Below are 23,165 nucleotides of genomic sequence, written 5' to 3' on the forward strand. Positions count from 1 at the left end.
ATTTCAGCAAGGCTTTCGATTCGGTAAACGATGCCTTACTATTACATAAGCTGAATTTAGTTGGCTTTCCGGATGCTCTGCTTGCTTGGATTTCACAATATCTAAGCAATAGGAGGCAGAGGGTTCTTTTAGGTCCTCTCTTTCTAAGATCATTTGTGTTGAATCGGGAGTCTCACAGGGTAGTCACCTTGGCCCATTATTATTCACCATTTTTATTAATGATCTCCCCACCGTTCTTTTAAATTCCAGAGTTCTTATGTATGCCGATGATGTAAAAATCGCTAATCGCATCGTAGACTCTCTCTCATATCATACCTTGCAAGCTGTCCTGAATGCTTTTCAGGGGTGGTGTAGGACGAACTTGTTATCTCTAAACTGTTATAAATACAAAGTTATGTCTTTTTATAGAGGTTCTCCCCAATTAACAAAATTAGTTTTAATCAGCATATATCGACTACTGTTAGTAGGGCTAAGAGTGTTCTTGGCTTTATAAAGCGTTGGTCAAAGGAGGATCCATATACTACCAAAATACTTTTTACTTCTTTAGTCCGCCCCATATTAGAGTATGGATCTTGTGTTTGGTCTCCTCAATATGAGTTTTATCAAAAAAAATTAGAATCTGTACAAAAACAGTTTTTACTCTTTGCCTTTCGTGATTTTCGCTGGGATCCAACTGTACAACTTCCATCTTATTCTAGTCGATTTCAGTTAATTAACCTTCCTTCTTTAACTTACCGTAGAACAATGCTTGGTTTAACTTTTCTTTACAAACTTTTGAATGGTGAGATTGACTCTTCCGAGCTGTTGAGCCTAATTAACATTTCTGTTCCATCTAGAAGGACCCGCAATTTCACACCGCTTATACTTCCCACTTGCACAACTAACTTTTCTCTGCATGAACCTTTTCGTATACTATGTAGTGACTACAACTTTGTCAACGAAACATGGCTTCCTTTGTCAAAAACTGCGATCTTGTCCTTCCTCGCTCGTAATTAGTTGTAATCATCTTTATTTTAACCTATCATGTTTTCTTTTATATGTAACCTATTATCTTAATACATTTAATATTTTCTAAACTAAAGAGTTTAATATATGTATATGTAATACGCCTATGCCCTTAGGTCGGAGTGGGTAAAGGTTGTAACATTAACTTTTTTGTTCGTACGACTACGTCTACAAAAAAAAAAAAAGTATCCTTGCTGAACATGGTATAAATTCCAATAATCTTAAACAAATAATATAAGAAACTAGCAAACCCGGCGAACTTCGTAACGCCTAACAGTCAAAGAATTTCGTGTTACCTTTTAGCTGAACTAATTTATGCTTTGATGAACATAATATAATAATACAAAACAATGATGGTAGGATGACAGAATTACCGATTTCGGCAGTATCAGCGTTGCTGGCAATAGCATCTCGCAAGTGAATGTATTCTTCCGCACGCAGCTTCTGTTGGTTAAATCGCAAGTATCGTAGTCGTTCACTCTCTATCTTGACGTACATATCGACCATAAATTGTTGGCAAAGCTCACGACATCGTAGAATAATATTATCCTGACCACGTCTAATCATCAACCGAAACGAATAGAAATCCTTTGAGCTAATATTCTTGTTTGTTTCGGTTCCTATAATAGTATATCCATGTATTAATTGAAGAGTTTTCATATTCTTAATGAATGAATTACCTGTTACCGGATCTCGTTGCTTAAGGTTTATGCAATATCCGTCTTGTCCCTTCCAAAAAATGAGTGGATATTGGAGAGCATCATATTTTCTTCGAATCACGATTTGTCGCGTAGCTGTATGGTCGCCAACCATGATTCCAGCCACGTCGTCAACAACAGGTGCGTTGAATCGACGTATATGCCCTCCAGCTGGTGTCCTATCAGGATTGATGAAAATAGCGTGATTGTCACTTTGTAGCTTATGCATATGTGATTTGAATAATTTCAACAATTCGTTGTGCTCATTTAACAGAGCGTCCATCTCGCTGACAATGCGCGTTGCAAATGGTGAATTGAGGTGATTATAGTTGCAACGTGTATTCACGCGATTGGCGAGTGCCCGTTCGGAGTCCTCGCCACCGATAAAGTAAATTTGTAAAAATTTATAAGGTTCGTTTGGCATTGGTAGTAATGAGCCGACTTTGTGGTAAATTTGGCCTTTGATTTGAATGTGGAATTAAATTGTTGACCATTTGCAGCAATATTTTTAACTATTTCCGTTGCTCCGAACGATGTCATTTGAAAACATGAATTGAATTGCCGAATTGAACGCAAGAACAGCGAAGAATTTGGATCAGTACCAATAACGAGGCCGTGCAATGGTTCCGGCGGTGTTTCAATTTCTGGAAGTTTCACTTTCCTGATGAGCAACACATCCCAATTGGCTCATTTTTAAATTTAAGGGCTTGACAGTGCGGGCATTCATTGTCCAATGTACCAATTACCACTTTGGAATGAGCGTAATATTCAACATCAGGCTCATACTGAAATGCTAGTCGAAGAAATGAATGTGATGTAAATGCTCGAAGTACTTGTTGATGTTGGTCAATCCCTCTACGTCTGTTGGCTACGAATCTGCGCGCTTCTCTTCGTTCCAATTGTCTTTGTTGGTTTCGCTCATCTCGTAACTGCGCCATTCTTACACGGACATCTGCATTACTTTGTTGCCTTTCTGCATCTGATCTTATTGCTCTTCTATCTTGCATGCCTCTAGATCTGTTTGTTTGACGACTCAAATTAGCCCCCCTGCGTGTTCGTGGCATTGTTGTAATAAATCAAGTTGGAAAACTGATTGGTGTATAACGTGTATTATTTTCTTGATCAATAATTAGCACAGCGAGTTCGGTCGCACTCGAGTTGTAACAACGACTGAACTCGAGACGCACAATTCTTGTGCGCGCCTTCCACCGAACCACACTCGGCGACAGCGACAGAACGCTTGTCCTGAAGTTAAAAGAAAATTTCAACTTTTTGTTCCAAAAAAAAAAACTGGAAAATTAAATTTTTGTATACGGAAATCCCCAAGCGAAGCCGTGTGAACTCAACAGTGTACATCACCTTACTGAAATCTAGAAAGTCTCAACGTAGTATATGGTTTTTCAAGGCCTGTTTCGATTGGAAGATTTAAATTATTTTTGTTGAATTTCATATCTTATCAAGTAGGCCGTGTGTCTAATTTCACTCGTATAAAACACAGGGTAGTTGAGATATCCAGCACAGTTAGTCAGTTTTAATCGTGAGCTCGTTATTATTTGGGTATAAAAGATGTATAAAAAGATAGATGTTGGCCTATTCTCAGTCCTACACGATCTGCATAAAAAATTTCATGAGAATCGGTCGAGCCGTTTCGGAGTAGTTTGGTAACAAACACAAACACAACGAGAATTTTATATATATAGATTTTAATATATACAAATTTAAGTTAACGAAGACTTCTCCTCCAACATACTCCCCCTTTGAAGGATGAAGTATGATTCCTTCAATTCAACGTCATCTCTCAAAGGCAATGGATTAAGTTTGCAGATTGAGCGGCGAATAATTCCTTTCTTGGTGCCAACATCGGCTACTCTGACCCTTCCATCTGCACCAAGTATGGCTTCGACATGGATGAGAACTAATTGATCGATTGCTATGTTGTTTTCGGGATGCAACCACTTAGAATAATTGATGTTCCCAAAAGCGTTGCTTGCGCTAGGTTACCTTTTGCCAACGTGATAAATAAGAAAGTTTTTGGTGGCATTGTCACAATAAATCCTTTTGGGTATGCCACGTCGTCCGATGAATCGCTTCAAACAGAGAATAAATTTATTAGCAGATAGGTCTGAGATTACTTCTGTATGAATAGATTTTGAAGAAAACTTTGAAAGCGGTACGAAGTAAGGAATGGTCCACTCCGAATATCAGAAACGGTCGTTCGGCCAAGAGACTTTCAGCTTTAATACTGGTTTGTAAATGTGTGCATCTTTTAACAAACATTTATGTGCAGACTGTTAGGCGCAGAATCGCTATCATTACCTTAGCTCCCGCGTTTCGCAAGTGAAGATGAAGATCTTCATGAAGAATATATTTATAAGTGAAAAGATGAGTCTTTGGAAGTAATGACGGCATTCTAGACCCCAATGCACAGTGGTTGCGCCCATAGGCCAAAAATCAAAAAATCCATCGCAACCAATTTTGACAAAACCCAAAAAAATTGTCTCGTAAATGTCCAAACTTCTTAATGGCAAACCGTTTTTTTTCTAAATTTGCACTGGTACTTTCTAGAAATAGCATTGAAATCCCGAACACGTGTTCTTTTTCGCACAGCTGATGCGTAAGCTCAGTAAGCTTTTTTCTCTTTAGCGTTGCATTTCAAAGTGGTCAGACTTCATCTTAAGTGGTCCAGATTAATTTTTTTAGAATGGATTTTGAAGTACAAGGTATTTACTCTAATTTCTAATGTAAATAACTAATCAACTAATCAAATTGTTATTGTGAAATTAATTTATTTGATTTAATATTTTTTATGTGTGTTTTTAAGCGTCTTTTTTATGTTTAGGTGGAGTTTTAGTTATGATCCCACAAAATTCCACAGATATGTTGTATATTCTTGTATTTGTCTGACTTTTAAGGTAATAAATGTGTTCAGTTTAGGTGCCCAAATATGACCATGCATTTGTAAACGTAAATAATGTGACTGCGTCTCCCATTATTAAAGGTCAGCTGGGTCCTGCGAAACAGGTGATTGGCGTATTGTTTTGTTGTTGTCTCTGTTTTCATCGTTTGTGGTTATGTATGATTTTGAAAATTGTTTATTCTTTTATTAATTAATCATTTTTATTTGATTTGGTTGATTGAATTTCGTCGACAACTTTTATAGGTGTGTTTTTACGCGCCTATATATTTTTGATCTTTGGTGCACAACAAACGGAACCAATGCAGAAAAACTAAGGACAATGATAGAATTTGTACACATTGAAATTAAAACTTCGCTAACTTCGGCTAACTTCGACCGCGTCAAAGTTTGTATACCCTTGCAACTTTTTTGGTAACTTTTTCCTTACTTATAGCCATCAAAGTGGAAAAACGTTTTATCTAAAAAGGCTAATGTTTGCGAAAGAACGGCCAACAATCTTTGCATAGGAAATAACGAAGATATTGATCAAAGTCACTGTTTTCCACCGATCGTTCCTATGGGAGCTATATGATATAGTAGCCCGATATTTATCAAATTCGGCACAGTCATTAACAGATATACTAAACTAACAAATATTTAATTTGAAAGCAATCGCGTCAAAAGTAACGTAGTTATTGAAGAAAGTCACTGTTTTCGACCGATCGTTCCTATGGGAGCTATATGATATAGTCACCCGATCTTGATCAAATTTGGCATAGTCGTAGTTATATCTGTAATTAACTCACCAATATTAAATTTCACGACAGTAGCTCAGAAAATAACGAAGTTATTCAGAAAAGTCACTGTTCGTGACTGCGGTTTGTATGGGAGCTATATGATATAGTTGTCCGATCCGTCTGAATCTGAGATATACAACGCCTGCAGTATATACAAGCCTACATGCAAAATTTGAACTCTGTAGCTCTTACGGTCTAGTAGGAGTTCGCGTTGATCCAGACGGACGGACAGACGGTCAGACGACCAGACGGACGGACGGACGGACGGACGGACATGGCTATATGAACTCGTCATGCTGATCAAGAATATATATACTTTATATGGTCGGAAATGCTTCCTTCTATGCGTTGCACACTTCTGACCAAAATTAATATACCCTTTTTGCAAGGGTATAAAGAGCGGTTACATTGTCGACCTGGATTATTTGTCAAAGCGTATGTATTTCGTACATTTGCAAAAGAATCGCAACTTTTTGGCAAAAGCACAATCGTACAAAATCCTCTGTATTGCAATATCAAAATGTTTGGCTTAAAGAAAAGGAAACAATTTCATTTCGCTGTGACCACCAGATGTCCCAATCAATATCCAAATCAACTGTTCGTGGAAGGTTGAAAAAAGATTTCATCGAGTCTTCTAAAAGAACAAAACAAAATTTTTCAGCGATCCGAAATCGTCTGCTGAAATTACAGGATTAGAGGAAAATGTTTTAATTAGGTGTTCAACAGTACTGCAATGCATATCGTCTGGCTATAAAGTTAATATAGAACAGTTTGGAGACTATGCACTTGACACTACAAAACAACTAATTAAATTGTATCCATGGTACTACATGCCACCATCTGTCCACAAAGTTCTGCTACATGCTCCTGAAATAATAAGTTATGCGCTGGTTTCCATAGGAGAATTGTCTGAAGAAGCCGCAGAATCAAAAAATAAAGACATTAAAAAATTTAGAGAGCAACATACGAGAAAAATTTCACGTATTTCAACCAATACTGATTTGTTAAATAGATTGTTACTTAGCTCAGACCCTTTCATTACTGGTCAAAGAAAGTTACCTTGCACAAAAAAAAACAAAATTATTAAACAGTACATTCCAGTTATTATTAGATGAGTAAATGTATGTAAATATAATCTTAGAACTTGATAATATTAGTTTTTAATATATAATTTTAGTTTTTCTTACTGTTTGCTTTATTTATATATAATAAATCTTCTGTTTGTTCTAATGTTATATTTTATTCATTATACCCTTGCAAAAAGGGTATATTAATTTTGGTCAGAAGTGTGCAACGCATAGAAGGAAGCATTTCCGACCATATAAAGTATATATATGTGGGATGTGCATTTGCGAAGTGTATCAATCCCACTGTACACGAGAGACGAGACGACGATCAAGAGAGAACGTGAGCGTGTGAGAAAAGACGATCAAGAGGGATGACAAAGGAATGAGAGATGACGACGGGAGAGTTGGTTTTTGCGCGTCAAACAAGACGGACGTGTTTTGAGGTCTTGCGTCATAGTCGGATGCAAGGTCAAGTCGAGTACCATAGACGGGTGCTAAAAGTCGTGTGTCAAAGTCGGACACTTAAAGTCGAGCGCCAAAGTCGGGCGCGAAAAGTCGAAGCGTCGTAGACGGACGCCAAAGTTGAGCCGAGCCAAACGTCGATTGTCATTTCACATAGTGTAATCTCTATAAAGTCGTATTTTCATGTAAACCCCCTAGACTATAATTATATCGTTAAATAAAACCCCACATATTTTGGGTGCTCGACCGGGATAGATTCGAGTAGGAGTGACGCTCATCCGGTTACGAAGAGTTTTCCCCACATATTTTGTCGTGATAGAAAGAGTGCGGGATACAAGAGAACACCCCACATACATTTTTTGTGCGTTCGTGCGGGAGAAGAGTGAAAAAAAAAAAAAAAAAAAAAAAAAAAAAAAAAAAAAGTGATTTTTTTTTCTTTTAACAATCGTGTCGTATTAAGTCGGTCCTGCTCTGCTAATGGTGAAATTAAAACATTAACTATGTCGTGTCTAAATGATTTAATAAGTGGTACTCTGAAAACGGGTAAAGTAGACAATATCAGAGCATTGCATAAATTTATCTATGAGAGCGAGGGAGATAGAAATAACCGCAAAAGAATTCGAGAATTTTCTGGTTTCGATTACGATGAAGCGAACGCAAAATACAAAGCAAAAGCGGAATATGTACGACGAAATTTGACGAACGGTGATCTTGTTTCGATTTGCAATGTATTGGGAATCAAGTACAGTGTCGACGACCTTGCATTGCATATTTTCTCGAATTTGAAGATGAACAATTTGTTGGCATCACAAGACGAAGACGAATTAGACGACGAAGTAGATGATGAAATAGACGACGAGACAGATCATGAGTCGGTAGCTACAGAGAGGAACGTAGCAACAGAGAATAATTTGAGGAACATACCGCACGAGAGAGCAAGCGAGAACAACAACGATGAGTACAGAAGAATAAACGAAGAGAGAGATAGAATGATGACGCCGCGTTTTGCCATTAGTTTTCGCGACGTGGAAGAGAACATTCGTATTTTTGACGGCACTAACACTATTGCAGTAGAAGTTTGGATTAACGAATTCAATGAGCAAGCAACGTTGATGTGTTGGAACGATTTCCAGAAGTTTCTGTTCGCGAAGAAGGCGTTAAAAGGTATCGCGAAACTGTTTGTCTTGAGTGAGAGAGGAATAAATTCATGGAACTCTCTCGAAAAAGCACTTTTGAGTGAATTCAAATCGTGCGTGAGTAGTAAAGACATACATGAGCAACTGATGAAAATGAAGCGTAAAAACAATGAGTGCGTTTATGAGTATTTTTACAGAATGAAAGATGTAGCTTCACGTGGACAAATTAAAGACGATTCATTAATAGAATATTTAATTGACGGCATTGATGAAAAAGTGAGAATAAGTCGATTTTATATGGTGCGAAAAATTTGATTGAGTTTAAAGAGAAATTAAAGCAGTATAAAGTAATGAGTGAAAAAGAAAGTAAGAAAGGCAATGGTAAATACAAAAACGATGAGAACAGTGCAAGAGTGAAAAACAAAATTATGAAAACTAATAATAAAGACGATATTGTGTGTTACAACTGTGGCGATAAAGGACATTACTCAAAAGATTGTGATGATAAAGGGAAAGGTAGAAAGTGCTACAAATGTAATGAATTTGGTCATATAGCTAAAAATTGTAATAAACGAGAAATGAACGGTAAATTTGAACCAAACACAAGAAGTTTAACGTCGAAAGAAGAAATAACCTGTAAAGTTATTAAAATTGACAATATTGAGTGTAAAGCATTGTTCGACACCGGAAGTAAATTTTGTATCATTCGCGAAGATTTGTATAAACGTTTGAAACAACCCGAGTTGAGTAGCTTTGACGGGTTTCTAATTGGATTCGGTGGCGGAGAATCAAATAAGATAAAACCAATTGGACACTTCGTGAATTCCATTTTGATTGACGACCAATCGTTCGTGTTAGATTTTCATGTAGTTCCGATTAGATTGTTAGATGTCGAAATGATCATAGGCGAGGAATTATGTTTGCAAGCTGACATTATTTTTAGCCGAAATGGTGTAAGAGTAGAAAAGTTCGAAAAAGAAAGTGATGAAATAAAAATTCTAAAAATTGATGTCGCGAATAATAAAGATGAACTTAATATAGACGAATGTGCAAGCACAAGTGCTAAAAAAGAGGTATTCGATTTGATATCTAATTATCAACCGGTAGCAACAAAGACAACAAATGTAGAAATGCGAATAATTTTAAACGATGACAGTCCGATATTTGCGCGACCCCGTAGACTTGCATTTAAAGAGGCAGAGTTCGTGAACGAGAAAGTCGAAGAATGGTTGGCTGAAGGCATAATTGAAGAGTCAACGTCCGAATACACAAGTCCTGTGGTACTTGTGAAGAAGCATGACGATTCCTACCGGCTATGTGTCGATTTCCGTAAAATAAACAAGGTATGTGTGCGTGACCATTATCCATTGCCGCTCATCGAGGATCAGTTGGACCGTTTGCAAGACGCTACGATTTTTAGTACCATTGATTTGAAGAACGGATTCTTTCATGTGGCAGTTGCAGAATCTAGTCGAAAGTATACGTCGTTTGTGACCCACTGTGGTCAGTACCAATTCAAGAGGGTTCCGTTTGGATTTACTAATTCACCTGGAGTATTCCAAAGACATGTAAATGCAATATTTCGGCATTTATCTAAGAGAGGCATTGCGCTGCCTTACGTTGACGATGTTATCATCTTGGCCAGAGATGAAGAGGAAGCTGTTAAGAATCTAAAAGAGGTAATCGTAACCTGCGAAGAGTATGGATTAGAGTTAAACCTGAAGAAGTGTCATTTTTAAAGAAAAGAATACAATTTTTGGGGCACATTGTCGAGAATAAGAAGATATATCCATCTACAGATAAAATTGAGGCTGTTGCAAAGTTTAAAATGCCTCAAACCGTAAAGCAAGTTCAAAGTTTCTTAGGTTTGACAGGTTATTTTAGAAAGTTTATTCCAAACTATGCGTGTATAGCGAAGCCTCTGACCGAATTGACCAAGAATGCACAAAAATTTGTCTGTGGCCCTGAAGAAGAAAATGCAGTTCAGATCTTGAAGAAGTTACTAACCGAAAATCCAGTCTTAAGTATCTACAACCAGTCGTACCAATCCGAAGTCCATACTGATGCATCCATTGAAGGCTTTGGAGCAGTTTTACTACAAAGATGTCCAGACGACGGTGAACTCCATCCCGTATACTACATGAGTCGAAAAACCACAGACGCACAGCGAAAGTATAGCAGCTACGAATTAGAGATTCTCGCAGTCATAACAGCGTTAGAAAAGTTTAGAGTTTATCTTTTGGGCATGCACTTTAAGCTAATCACGGATTGCGACGCATTTACAAAGACGCTGGAGAAGAAGAGCCTTTGTACCAGGGTAGCTCGTTGGGTACTTTTTCTTCAAGAATACGATTTTGACGTTTTACACCGTTCAGGTACCCGTATGAGACATGTCGACGCCCTCAGCAGATATCCAATTATGCAAATTAACGACTATGGAATCAGCGTTGGCATAAAGAAGGCACAGTCACAAGATGAGAAAATAAGAGCCATTATAGAAGTTCTGAAAGACAATTCGAAAACTTATGATGATTATTTTCTGAAAGCCGATATCCTGTACAAATTAGTCAATGACGTTGATTTAATTGTTGTCCCAAACGCGATGCAGAAGCAGATTATTGGTCAGGCACATAACAGAGGACATTTCGGGGCAAAGAAGACGAAAGACTTGATTTGCAGAGAATACTTTATACCGCATCTCGAGGAAAAAATCCAAAATATATCGAATGCTGTATTCCTTGTATTATCAGTAGCCGTAAAGTTGGCAAGCAAGAAGGCTTGTTGCATCCGCTTCAGAAAGATGATATTCCACTTTTAACTTACCATATTGATTTTCTAGGTCCTCTCGAGTCTACTCACAAAGACTATAAGCATATTCTGGCAGTCATAGATGCATTTACGAAGTTCTGCTGGTTATACCCAACCAAATCGACGACTAGCAATGAAGTTATTACGAAGCTGACGATTCAAAGCACGATTTTTGGCAACCCTGCGTTTATTATCTCGGATCGGGGTTCCGCCTTTACATCCCAAGATTTTCTGAAGTACTGCGACAACGAGGGTATCAAACACGTTAAGACGACTACAGCACTTCCGAGAGTAAACGGCCAAGTGGAACGTTTAAATGCGATCATCATTCCTGTTCTGTCGAAGTTGAGCGTTGATGATCCGACGAAGTGGTATCGACATGTTAGCAAAGTTCAGCAGGCTATCAATTCGACGTACACCAGAAGTATTGGCACTTCTCCATTTGAGTTACTAACTGGTGTAAAGATGAGGACCAACGCTGACCATAAACTGAGAGATCTTATCGACCAAGAGACGAAGGCAATATTTACAGACGAAAGAAGCGAGCTCCGTGCCAAGGCGAAGGCACACATCTCCAAGATCCAAGACGAAAACAAGAAGTACTACAACCTACGTCGTAAGCAAGCTCGATCTTATAGTGTTGACGACCTGGTTGCAATTAAGAGGACGCAATTTGGCAGTGGTCTCAAACTAAAACCAAAATACTTTGGACCCTACCAAGTTAAGAAGGTGAAGCACAACAACGCATACGATGTCGAAAAGGTAGGCAAGTGCGAAGGGCCTAAAGTGACGTCCACATGTGCAGAGTACATGAAGCCCTGGAGCCCAAACCGAGACGATGAAGAAGATGACCCAGCATTCGGGTCGAATGCGTAATCAGAATGGCCGAATGTGGGATGTGCATTTGCGAAGTGTATCAATCCCACTGTACACGAGAGACGAGACGACGATCAAGAGAGAACGTGAGCGTGTGAGAAAAGACGATCAAGAGGGATGACAAACGAATGAGAGATGACGACGGGAGAGTTGGTTTTTGCGCGTCAAACAAGACGGACGTGTTTTGAGGTCTTGCGTCATAGTCGGATGCAAGGTCAAGTCGAGTACCATAGACGGGTGCTAAAAGTCGTGTGTCAAAGTCGGACACTTAAAGTCGAGCGCCAAAGTCGGGCGCGAAAAGTCGAAGCGTCGTAGACGGACGCCAAAGTTGAGCCGAGCCAAACGTCGATTGTCATTTCACATAGTGTAATCTCTATAAAGTCGTATTTTCATGTAAACCCCCTAGACTATAATTATATCGTTAAATAAAACCCCACATATATTCTTGATCAGCATGACGAGACGAGTTCATATAGCCATGTCCGTCCGTCCGTCCGTCCGTCCGTCCGTCCGTCCGTCCGTCTGTCCGTCTGTCCGTCCGTCTGGATCAACTCCTCCTAGACCGTTGGAGCTAAAGAGCTGAAATTTCGCATGTAGGCTTGTATATACTGCAGGCGTTGTATATCTCGGATTCAGCCGGATCGGATCACTATATCATATAGCTCCCATACAAAAGGCAAAGTCACGAACTGTGACTTTTCTTAATAACTTCGTTATTTTCTGAGCTATTGTCATGAAATTTAGTATTAGTGAGTTAATTACACATATAAACGACTGTGCCAAATTTGATCAAGATCGGGTTACTATATCATATAGCTCCCATAGGAACGATCTTTCGAAAACAGTGACTTTTGTCAATAACTTCGTCACTTTTGACGCGATTGCTTTCAAATTAAACATTTGTTAGTTTAATATATCTGTTAATGACTGTGCCGAATTTGATAAAGATCGGGTTACTATATCATATAGCTCCCATAGGAACGATCGGTGGAAAACAGTGACTTTGATCAATATCTTCGTTTTTTCCTATGCTAAAATTGTAGGCCGTTCTTTCGCAAACATTAGCCTTTTTAGCTTAAACATTTTTCCACTTTGATGGCTATAGGTAAGGAAAGAGTTACCATAAAAGTTGCAAGGGTATACAAACTTTGACGCGGTCGAAGTTAGCCCCGGCCCTCTGGTTTTTTTTTTTTTTGAGGTTACGTATTAGGGGGTGGTGTAGGGTGCTGGTGGGCTTTACGACTTATTTAGGCATGCCATATTACTCACTATATTTTTATAGAATTTTGGAAAAAATTTCATAATTTTATCTCCACTAGAAGTATTTTTGGCCGCTCTCCCCATACAAGCGCAACCACTGTGCAATGGTATGTCAGCCTTTGCGGCGGCCTTCAAGACGGATAAGTCGAATATTTAGAGTACCAATCTGAATGTATTTAAGCTCCGGCTTCAGACTTCGTCCTGCTTGTAAGTCCTTTAGTTCTTTCGCAAACACATCACTCTGAATGGAAGAGATTATATGATTAAAAGCCAATTTTAATTCTTCTACTGAAATGCTATTTGTAGCATTTATCGTATTATTGCGGTTAAAAGGAACTCGGTTCAAAACTCGTAAAACGTATGCTAAGACTCTTACAATCATACGAAACGATGATAGTCTACTAATGATCGGCTCAACTATGCTGTTTTCTTTATAACTAGTGCTTCATTTCAATACAAGGGTGCAATTCTAATTCTTTGGGCTCGAAATCTGTCTTTCTTTCAGATTTCGGCCAATGTAATGCATCAAGTGTTAGGAACTTTGGTCTATGAAACCACATTGTCTGCATCAACTCGCGGGCTGCACAGCCACGTGAAACAATGTCGGCTGGATTATCCTTTCCAGGCACGTGACTCAAAATAATATCCTACGATTGAGTTTGTAGGTTGATACGCGATTGGCAATGAAGCATTTTAGAGTTGATGGGTGCATTTTAATCCAATGAAGAACGACAGTTGAATCTGTCCAAAAATATGTTTTGCTGACAAGACAATTTAATTTGTGTTTGATTTTAGTGCATGTTTGGCAGAGTAGAACGGAAGCACAAAGCTCTCAACGAGGTATGCTTTTGCGATTGTGTGGGCGCAACTCTTGATCTCGAAATGATCAATGAAGTTACATATTTTCCGTTGTCCAATACCCTTGCGTATATGCAAAATCCATACGCTCGATTTGAGGCATCCGAAAATACATGGATTTCACACTTATTTTTTGGTGATGTGTTAACAAATCGATTTACGCGAACCATATCAAGATTATATAAATCAGCTTTAAGTTGTTGCCATCTAGTCCGTAAGATCTCTGGCAACAGGTCGTCCCAGTCCAAGCGCTCGATCCACAAGTCCTGGATCAGGATTTTGTAGCGTACTACGACTGGAGCACATAATCCTAGTAGATAATACAGCCTGGTCATGATCGACACTATTTTTGGCTTTGTTGGTATTGCAGTTAATGGAAGTTCAAATCGAAATAATATAAGATCTTCAGTTGGCAGCCACGACATGCCAAGAGCCTTGGTGACTTCCCTATTGTCAATATTAAGATTAAATTGATAAATTGTTGGTGCCCCTCTAAAACTCCACTTTGTCAATTCTAAGCCTGCCTTGGAGAGCAAAAATGGTAACTTCATTCGTCTTGAGTTCTTCGATTGAGTCAGCTCCATAAAGTAGATCGTCGACGTACTAATACAGCTAATACAGCAGATCCAATTGGAAACAACTCCTTATAGGTCTATGATAAAAACTGATGATAAAAAAACTATGATAAAAAAAAGGACCTGATTGCGAGAAATGGAGCGCACGACATCTCATAGGTAACAGTATTCAATTGAAATAATTGAATATGTTCTTGCGGTGACTGTCTCCACAAGATTTGATGGAAACTTTTATCCTGAGGTGCGACGCGAAAATGTCTGTACATTTTTGTTATGTTAGCTGTAATGCCATGGCGATACAAACGAAACGAGTGTAATGTTAGGATCAGATCTACTACGCGAAGATTAGTTGATGAGCGCTGCGGTCTAAAGACACAATGGTGAGGAATAATGTAATGATTTCCCGATTGCAAATTGTCTAACGAAGCTAACTCCATGTGATTCAACTTAAGATATTCATCTAAAAAATCGATGTACATTTCCTTTAATTGGTGTTGAGATACAAGCCGTCTTTCTAGTTGATTGAGGTTCAGCAATCTTTCCCCCGACGATCCATCCTAATGCAGTTTCCACTAGATGAGGAAGACCAATTCCTAAACTAATTTTACCCGTCTTAAGTAGATCAACAAACTCCTTTACGCTAAGCGATAAATCTACCTTTCCGGGCTTATAAAAGAATGGGTCTGCTAACTCAATTTCTTTGGGAATGACCCAATTTGACACATCTAGTCCTTTTTCAGATTTTGGTGCCTTTGTTTTTGCTGCATGGCATGCTCTTTGTCTGGGTGTGTGTATGAGTATGAAAATGAGTGTGTGTGTGTGTGTATGTGAGTGTGTTTTTTTTTTTTTTATACCCTTGCAAATATACCCATGTCCGTCCGTCCGTCCGTCCGTCCGTCTTAGACCGTTAGAGCTACAGAGTTGAAATTTTGCATGTAGGCTTGTATATATTGGGGTTGTACATCTCGGACTCAGCCGGATCGGACCACTATTTCATATAGCTCCCATACAAACCGCAAAGTCACGAACAGTGACTTTTCTCAATAACTTCGTTATTTTCTAAGCTATTGTCTGAAATAGCTGAAATAGCGTGAAATTTAATATTGGTGAGTTTATAATACATATAAACGACTATGACAAATTTGATCAAGATCGGGTGACTATATCATATAGCTCTCATAGGAACGATCTTTCGAAAACAGTGAAATTGTCAATAACTTCGTTACTTTTGACGCGATTGCTTTCAAATTAAACATTTGTTAGTTTAATATATCTGTTAATGACTGTGCCAAATTTGATAAGGATCGGGTAAATATATCATATAGCTCCCATAGGAACGATCGGTGGAAAACAGTGACCGTTATTTCCTATGTAGGCCGTTCTTTCGCAAACATTAGCCTTTTTAGCTTGAACATTTTTCCACTTTCATGGCTATAGGTAAGGAGAGAGTTCCCATAAAAGTTGCAAGGGTATACAAACTTTGACGCGGTCGAAGTTAGCCCCGGCTCTCTGGTTTTTATTTCCATTTAATACCTCAGTTTACACTATATACAATGCATCGTTTAACATTAACAAAAATAACGAACAAAAGAAACATATACTTGGGATAGACTTTAAATCTGCTGTCCTTTGTGGAATGGCGTAGAGGCAGTGCTTCGCAATGGTGTTGGCAGAGTTTAGAGTGCGCCCGGTCTTTGGCGTTCAGCTACACGCAGGCTGCGCATAACTATGCCCACAAAAGCGTTGATGGCGTTCCAATTGCTTGGACTTGCCATCATTTGATCTGTAAAGTTTCCCACGCATAATGAATTACCATGTTGAGGTTGCCTATCCTCGAAATTGCTCCAAATAATGGCTTGGAAGTATGCGGGGACTCTGAAGTGGCCTTCCGAAATCCATATTGATTTGGGGATAGATCGCCTCCAGCATGAATCGCGTCATTCAGCCTATTATATATTAGTTTCTCTAGTACCTTACCAATGGAGTCGACTAGACAAATCGGTCTATAAGACGAGGCCTCCTCTGTAGGTTTCCCTGGCTTAGGAATCAGCATTAGGTTTTGTGATTTCCACCTTCTGGGAAACACTCCTTCACGCAGGCATTGCGTGTATGTTTTAGCAAACGGGTCGGGGCGTAGTACCATCGCCCACCTTAATGCGGGATTAGGAATAGAATCCGGGCCTGGGGCCTTGTTGGGCTCGAGACACCTGGCAATAGCGAGAACTTCGTCGCATGTTACAGGTTTAATTTCGTAATGTTCAACTATAACTGGGTATCTCTGAGATAGCGTTACAATCCTGGTCGGAAATAGGTGACCTACTACCTTGGCTGCCTCCTCGTATTCAAGCGGTGCAGTCTTCTTGTTGCTGTAGATGCGTTTAACTACGATCTTATATGCCCGTCCCCAGGGGTCATGGTCTGCTGAGTCGCAAAGTCTCAGAAAAGCTTCCCGTTTTGAGCGTGCGATTGCCAGCTTCAAAGTTTTCCTGGCCACGCTGTACTCTTCATGGAGCTGTAACCATGAGCCATCCGTCCTTCTTCTCGCTCTTGTGTAGCGCCGCCTTGCTGCGATACATTTCCGGCGAATGTCGCCAATGTCGCTGCTCCACCAGAATACAGGTTGATGATGTCTTCTATAATTCTTTATTTGCGTCATGCTTGCACTGCAGGCTGCGTCCAGGTTGCTATAGAGCTGTTCGGCCATCACGCCAGCCGAGTTCCGCGAGAATTGGGCCCTCTCAATTAATGCTGAAAATACCTGCACGTTCAATGTTTCGGACTTGTAGCCCTTATCGATGCGGAAGTCTTGCAGGTGCAAGTTGTGCTTCCCCGACCGAAAAATGTATGGCTTCATGGTCGCTTGCAGTATATACATTAGCAATTGCCCAGCTAGTTGACCTATAAAGACTATCACTGACGAAAGTCAGGTCTATTACTGAGCCGAGTCCCCCTCTATTGAAGGTATTTTGGGATCCTACATTAAGCAAAGCTATATCAAGTGTTGGAAATGCCTCTAAAAGTGCTCTCCCTTTGGCATTGGTTAGACTGCTACCCCATTCAACAGCCCAGGCGTTGAAGTCCCCAGCTATAATAACTGGGCTGCGGGTACGTGCGTCTGCCGCGAGATCGTCTAAGGCATCACTGAAGCTTTGGATGTTCAGACTTGGTGGCAAGTAGCAGCTGTAGACCCAGTGGCCGCTTATGTTTGCCCTGACATAGTGCTCCTTGTTTAGCACGGAACGCTGCAATAGTGATGGCGTTCCACAAGCCCAGATCGCTGCCTTCCCAGAAATACTGCAGGACGAGTTATTTCCAGTTCTGGCCTTAAATGGTTCGCTTATAATGGCTATGTCTGTTCTAGACTCACCCACTGTCTGTGATAGCAGCTCATGGGCTGCCCAGCAATGATTTAGATTATGCTGAATAAACTTAATCATCATTATTGTGCTTACGGGTCTCGTTGGATGACCGCCCGATTGCGGACGGGCATCTCTGGCTGCCAGCTACATGTGAGAGTGAAGTCAGTCCTTCTGCTGCACATAGAAAACATTTGGCCTCGTTACAGCAGTCCCGAATTTTATGACCGCTGGTTCCGCATTTTAAGCACCAGCCACTTCTGTCAACGTCGCTATTACATTCGGCAGCGACGTGGCCAGTTTTTAGGCACTTTTAGCATCTAACTGGGGCATTATTAATTCTGATTCGACACACTGACCATTGTCAGTGATTGTCTCTGCGGTTGTTGCCGGAACACATATGAGCGCTTTCTGGGTATCACGGTATGATGGGCGGAGATTTTTGACAGCGCCTGGCTCTAGGTCAATTTCAACTTGGTAGAAAAGTTGTCTCTTCTCTTCTACGGTTGTCTCGTATTCTCGTATTCTCTCGTATTCTCCTTTTTTTGAGGATTGCGAATGCTGAGAGCGCAGACTTGTTTAACGCAAAGACTCGCTGGGCTTGGTCCTTCATGTCATTATTTACATATCTGGCGTTTCGCAGTGCTTTAGCTACCTCACCTGACTTTTTCACCATTGACCGGAGTAGAATACCTTTTCGGGATCAACTCGTTCGCATATTGCGCTCATCTGATTCGGCTGCTGTGGGGCGGCATCTTCGTTGGGGTCGAGCGACCAAGCGGTTGGAGTTGACAATTGGCTCGGCTGATCTGTCGGTATTAAGACCCGCCGGGCAGAAGCCCTTTGCCCATCCTCATCGTACACCATTTGACTGCCCGGCATTGCCATAGCGGCAGGGGCCAATGCTGGCAGGGGCTGAAGCCGTTATCAATCTAAATATCGAGTTTACTAGTAGATTCGAAATTTACAAAATTTTAAAAAATTCCAACGTTCGGCAAGTGGTGCAGCCTGAAAGTATGCACCGCTTATGTACGCTGTTACGGGCTGTAAGCTTACAGTGTCTGCTACCCGTATCAGCTGTTTCCGAATCCGTTGGCCAACACTGCTGAACAGCTGATGCTATCGAACGCAAAGCAAATTTGGTGATGGAGCGAGAGAAATTCCTAAACTTTCTCAACCACACCCACACAGGATGCAAGTGAGAGGCTGGAAAAGGAGCTCAACCCCCCTGTCTGGCCGCCCCTGTGCAGTGAAAGTAAACCAGGTGGAGTAGTGGCTACCGATTGAGCCCGCAGGTGTTTGGGTACGTAGCACCACCCCTAACCGACTCTGGTTAACAATTGTGTATATTCTCAGATCTCAGGAAACTCCTTTATTTGACAAGATTTCGGAACGACTTGGACTACGCGACCGTACTTGGTGAGAAGAAAAACTGTGTTTGTGTGAGTGTGTTTGTGGGTGTTTTTTTTTTTTTTTTTTTTTTTTATACCCTTGCAGAGGGTATTATAAAATTGGTCAGATGTTTGTAACGCACAGAAGGAGACGTTTCCGACCCCATAAAGTATATATATTCTTGATCAGCATGAGAAGCTAAGTCGATATAGCCATGTCCGTCTGTCCGTCTGACCGTCTGTCCGTCTGTCCGTCGGTGCGTACGCGTTTTACTCAGCCATCTTAAGAGCTATCGGGATGAAATTTTTTTTGGGAGCTTTTTTTTACCCGGGTGAGATAAAGTATGAAAATCTTTGGGATCGGACCACTATATCATATAGCTCTAGAAGAAACATTTTTGCAAAAATTGGAGTATCCCCATGAAATTTACCAATATGATAGTAATAGATATAAAATCTCAGATCCCAAAATTTGAATCTGATCCGATAAATAGAACACAAGTTACAGTCAATATAAATCGGTTCAAACGCTGCCGGCAGCGCTGCTTGCTGCCTACTACTGCCATCATCAAATCAACAGAGCACACGCATACACACACAGACGCAACGCTACATGAACTGTATGTGTATGCGTGCCGTGCTTTGCTTAGAAAATGATGGAAGAAGAAAAACTTGTGGTAAAAAGAGAAATAATATTTTGTTTGTGTATTGATGAATTGAGTTGCAGGGAAAGAAATTTCAAAAAGGAAAAATATTATTGCCAAGTATACTGCAAGGGTATATAAACTTCGGCATAGCCGAAGTTAGCTTCTTTGATATTTTTTTTTTATTTCTTTAGAACTTAAAAATATATAATACAAAAAGTTACAAATAAACAGGGAACATAAGGTGAGAACAAAACATAAAAGATGGCGGCTACTGCGGGACGACTTGTCGGTATTGCATCGCAGACCGTGGGCTATAATTGTTTATTGGGCAGACCTTTCCCTCTCCAGTTTCCTGAGTACCTTCATTACGCGCACGGCGAAGGCACTGACCGCCTCCCATACGTCTGGGTCTGCGGTCATCCTCCTGATGAGGTTTCTCGCCGTCACCAGCTCGCCCATTACGTTCTGCAGACGGCACCTTTCTACGTCGAAGCGTGGGCAGTGCTGGAGCACATGGATTGCGTCTTCTACAATGCCAGCTCCGCACCATGTGCATTCATCCGACTCGTCATGGTTGAATCTCTTCAGGTAGCTTCTGAAGCATCCGTGGCCGCTCAGGAGCTGTGTGAGGTAGAAGTTCACTGCCCCGTATGTGTTTGTGGGTGTGTCTGTGTGTGTGTGTGTTTTTTTTTTTAATTCATTTATTACATAAATAACAACAAAATATATATATATTACAAATTTAAAGCTGCAAATACGTATAAGGGGGGTTTCTGCGGGACGTCCCATGGGGAATTGCTTCGCAAAAACCTATAACCCTTTACGTATGGCCATTTCTTTCACGCTCTGCCTTTCTTAGGCTGATTCCCACGAAGCCTGTAAAGCTGCTCACTGCTTCCCACGCCGCCGCGTCTGCCAGCATTGTGGGCACCAGGTTCTCGGTAGTCAGCACAGTGCCGACCGTTTCCTCCAGGAGCCGCCGTTGACTAGTGAATCGCCTGCATGCGAAGAGGGCGTGTTCCGCGTCCTCTACCATTCCTTCACCACATGTCAGGCAGTACGGCTCAGCCTCGTGTCCGAATCTGTGGAGATAGGATCTGAAACAGCCATGTCCTGTGATGAACTGTGTCAGATGGAAAGTCGCCTGTCCATGCTTCCGTTCAATCCATGGCCTGATCGTGGGGATAAGGGTGTGGGTCCACCTACCCTTGCTAGATGAATCCCATCGCTCTTGCCAGATGGCTAAGCTTTGCATCCTTGCGTCGTCGCTAGCTGTCCGCTTTGGTGTACCGTTCCTCTTTACGTCCGCGATGTTCCTGGCCTCGTCCGCAAGTAAGTTGATGGGGATCATGCCTGCAACCACCAACGCAGCATCCTCAGAGACCGTCCTAAAACCGCTGCAGACCCTTAGCGCGCAGAGACGGTAGGTAGCGGTAATGCCCCTACTGTACGCCGTAGTGTGTATGGCGTTGGCCCAGATTTGTGCCGCATACAAAATGACCGATTTCAGCACACTCATCAGGATAACGCCTGTCCTGTGCTCGCTGCTTTCCGTTGAACGTTCTCCAAATGCTCTCTGAAGCATAGACGGGTGTCTAGCCACACGCCCAGGTACCGGATGGCTCGCTTTGAGGTGATTGTGGAACCTTCTACTTGCACTGAGGCATGCTCAACTGTTTTCCTACTGCTGATCAGAACCGCCTCCGTTTTTTCGGCTGCCAGGGCTAGGCCAACCGACTGAAGCCACCGCGTGATGCTGGCTATAGCTTGCGAGGCCACTGATTCTGCCTTCTCCAGCTCCTTGGCAACAACACCAATAGCCCCGTCGTCAGCATATCCGATGGCTTCGCAACTTGGCGGGAGTGGGAGACGCAGCACTCCGTCGTACATCAGGTTCCAAAGAAGCGGACCCAGAACCGAGCCTTGTGGCACTCCAGCAGACACATTACGACTCTTAGGGCCGTCGGAGGTGCCGTATCTCAGGATCCTCTGCCTAAAAAAGCTCCGAATGATGGCAAGGAGGTACGGGGGGACGCCGAGATCATGAATGGTACTGAGTATGCAGCTCCAATCCGCAGTGTTGAAGGCGTTCTTTACGTCAAGCGTGACAACAAGGCAGTACTGTTTGGAGCCTCCTTTCCATCTTGTTCCTTCGATGGCGCTGCTGGCAATGCCAACCACCTTGCTGACTGCGTCAATGGTGGATCTTGCCTTGCGAAAACCGAATTGGTTGGCTGAGAGACCGCCGCACTCGCTGACGTAAGCGTTCAGTCTCGTTCCGATGAGACCTTCAAACACCTTGCCTATAGAGTCCACCAGGCAAATCGGTCTATAGGAAAGCGAAGTATCTGTAGGCTTCCCCGGCTTTGGGAGAAGGGCCAACTTCTGGATCTTCCATTGCTCGGGGAAGACTCCCTCGGTGAGGCAGCGGTTGAAGACGGCTGCGAAGACTTCTGGTCGTAGAGTCAGGGCCAGTTTAACGGCGCGGTTTGGGATCCGATCTGGACCGGGTGCTTTGCCGAGTTGGAGCGACTTGGCCGCCACCAGGACTTCATCCGACGAGATCGCATCAATGGTGTGTGAAGCTGGAACTGGGTGCTGAGCTATGCTTGGGGAAACCGGGCGATTGGGGAATAGCCCGTCGATAATTTGAGAGACTTCTTCAGCGTCAGATGGGATGAGCTGGCGGTTTGCATGTATCCGCTTGACCACTATTTTGTATGCTCTTCCCCATGGGTCGTGTTCTGCGGAGTCACACAGCTGCAAATAAACTTCCCTTTTCGCGGAAAGGATGGCCTTCTTGAGGGACCTTCTAGCCGAGCTGTAATGGGCGTGGTGATGTGTCCAGTCCGAGTTCATGCGCTTCCTTGCTCGTTGGTATTTCCTTCTTGCAGCCATACAGGATCTCCTCAAAACTGCAATTTCTCCGTTCCACCAGAATACTGGTTTGTGGTGGCTTCTGAATGGTCTGGATTGGGCCATACTTGCCGTGCTGGCAGCAGCCAACATACTGCAGGCTTCGTTCGCCATTTCTTGTGCCGTGGTTGCTGTGAGACTTTGCCGGGTCAGCATTGAAGAGAACGCCTGGGGTCCAGCGTGTCTTCTTTGAAGGGCATGTCGATAGGGAGGGGGTGCGCTGCGTGCTGTCGTCTGTCCGTTTCACGGCCTATAGTAACACAGATCGCCTCATGGTCGCTCGCCGTGTAACAATTATCCAGTTTCCAGGCTGATGTCCTCGCAAGGCCACTGCTTACTTACGTAAGATCTATCACTGATCCCCTTCCAGCCCGATTGAACATGTTTTGGGTGCCATGGTTCAATAGTTCGACCTCT

General features: G+C 41.8%; 2 protein-coding genes across 2 annotated transcripts; one reads left to right on the forward strand and one right to left on the reverse strand.

Annotated features, from left to right (window-relative positions):
* Nucleotides 1-1,245: 1,245 nt before the first annotated feature.
* Nucleotides 1,246-2,165, reverse strand: LOC124461408. The gene is made up of 2 exons (XM_047012936.1): nt 1,686-2,165; nt 1,246-1,625 (listed from the first exon to the last, which is right to left on the reverse strand). Exons 1-2 carry the CDS (start codon nt 2,125-2,127, stop codon nt 1,276-1,278), a joined length of 792 nt encoding a protein of 263 aa, XP_046868892.1. The 5' UTR covers nt 2,128-2,165; the 3' UTR covers nt 1,246-1,275.
* Nucleotides 2,166-9,674: 7,509 nt separating this feature from the next.
* On the forward strand, nt 9,675-12,176 carry LOC124461407. Its single transcript, XM_047012935.1, has 2 exons — nt 9,675-9,740; nt 10,901-12,176. The coding sequence occupies exon 2, from the start codon at nt 11,335-11,337 to the stop codon at nt 11,743-11,745; it is 411 nt and encodes a 136-aa protein (XP_046868891.1). The 5' UTR covers nt 9,675-9,740; nt 10,901-11,334; the 3' UTR covers nt 11,746-12,176.
* Nucleotides 12,177-23,165: the final 10,989 nt, after the last annotated feature.

Source organism: Drosophila willistoni, unplaced genomic scaffold (assembly GCF_018902025.1).
Source record: "Drosophila willistoni isolate 14030-0811.24 unplaced genomic scaffold, UCI_dwil_1.1 Seg428, whole genome shotgun sequence".
Taxonomy (NCBI): domain Eukaryota; kingdom Metazoa; phylum Arthropoda; class Insecta; order Diptera; family Drosophilidae; genus Drosophila; species Drosophila willistoni.

Excerpts from the sequence above, each read along its gene's own strand:
- LOC124461408 (XM_047012936.1), bottom strand. The coding sequence starts at position 2,127 with ATGCCAAACGAACCTTATAAATTTTTACAAATTTACTTTATCGGTGGC. Across the intron at positions 1,626-1,685 it reads GCAACGAGATCCGGTAACAG|GAACCGAAACAAACAAGAAT; the intron begins GTAATTCATTCA and ends ATACTATTATAG.
- LOC124461407 (XM_047012935.1), top strand. The coding sequence starts at position 11,335 with ATGAGGACCAACGCTGACCATAAACTGAGAGATCTTATCGACCAAGAG.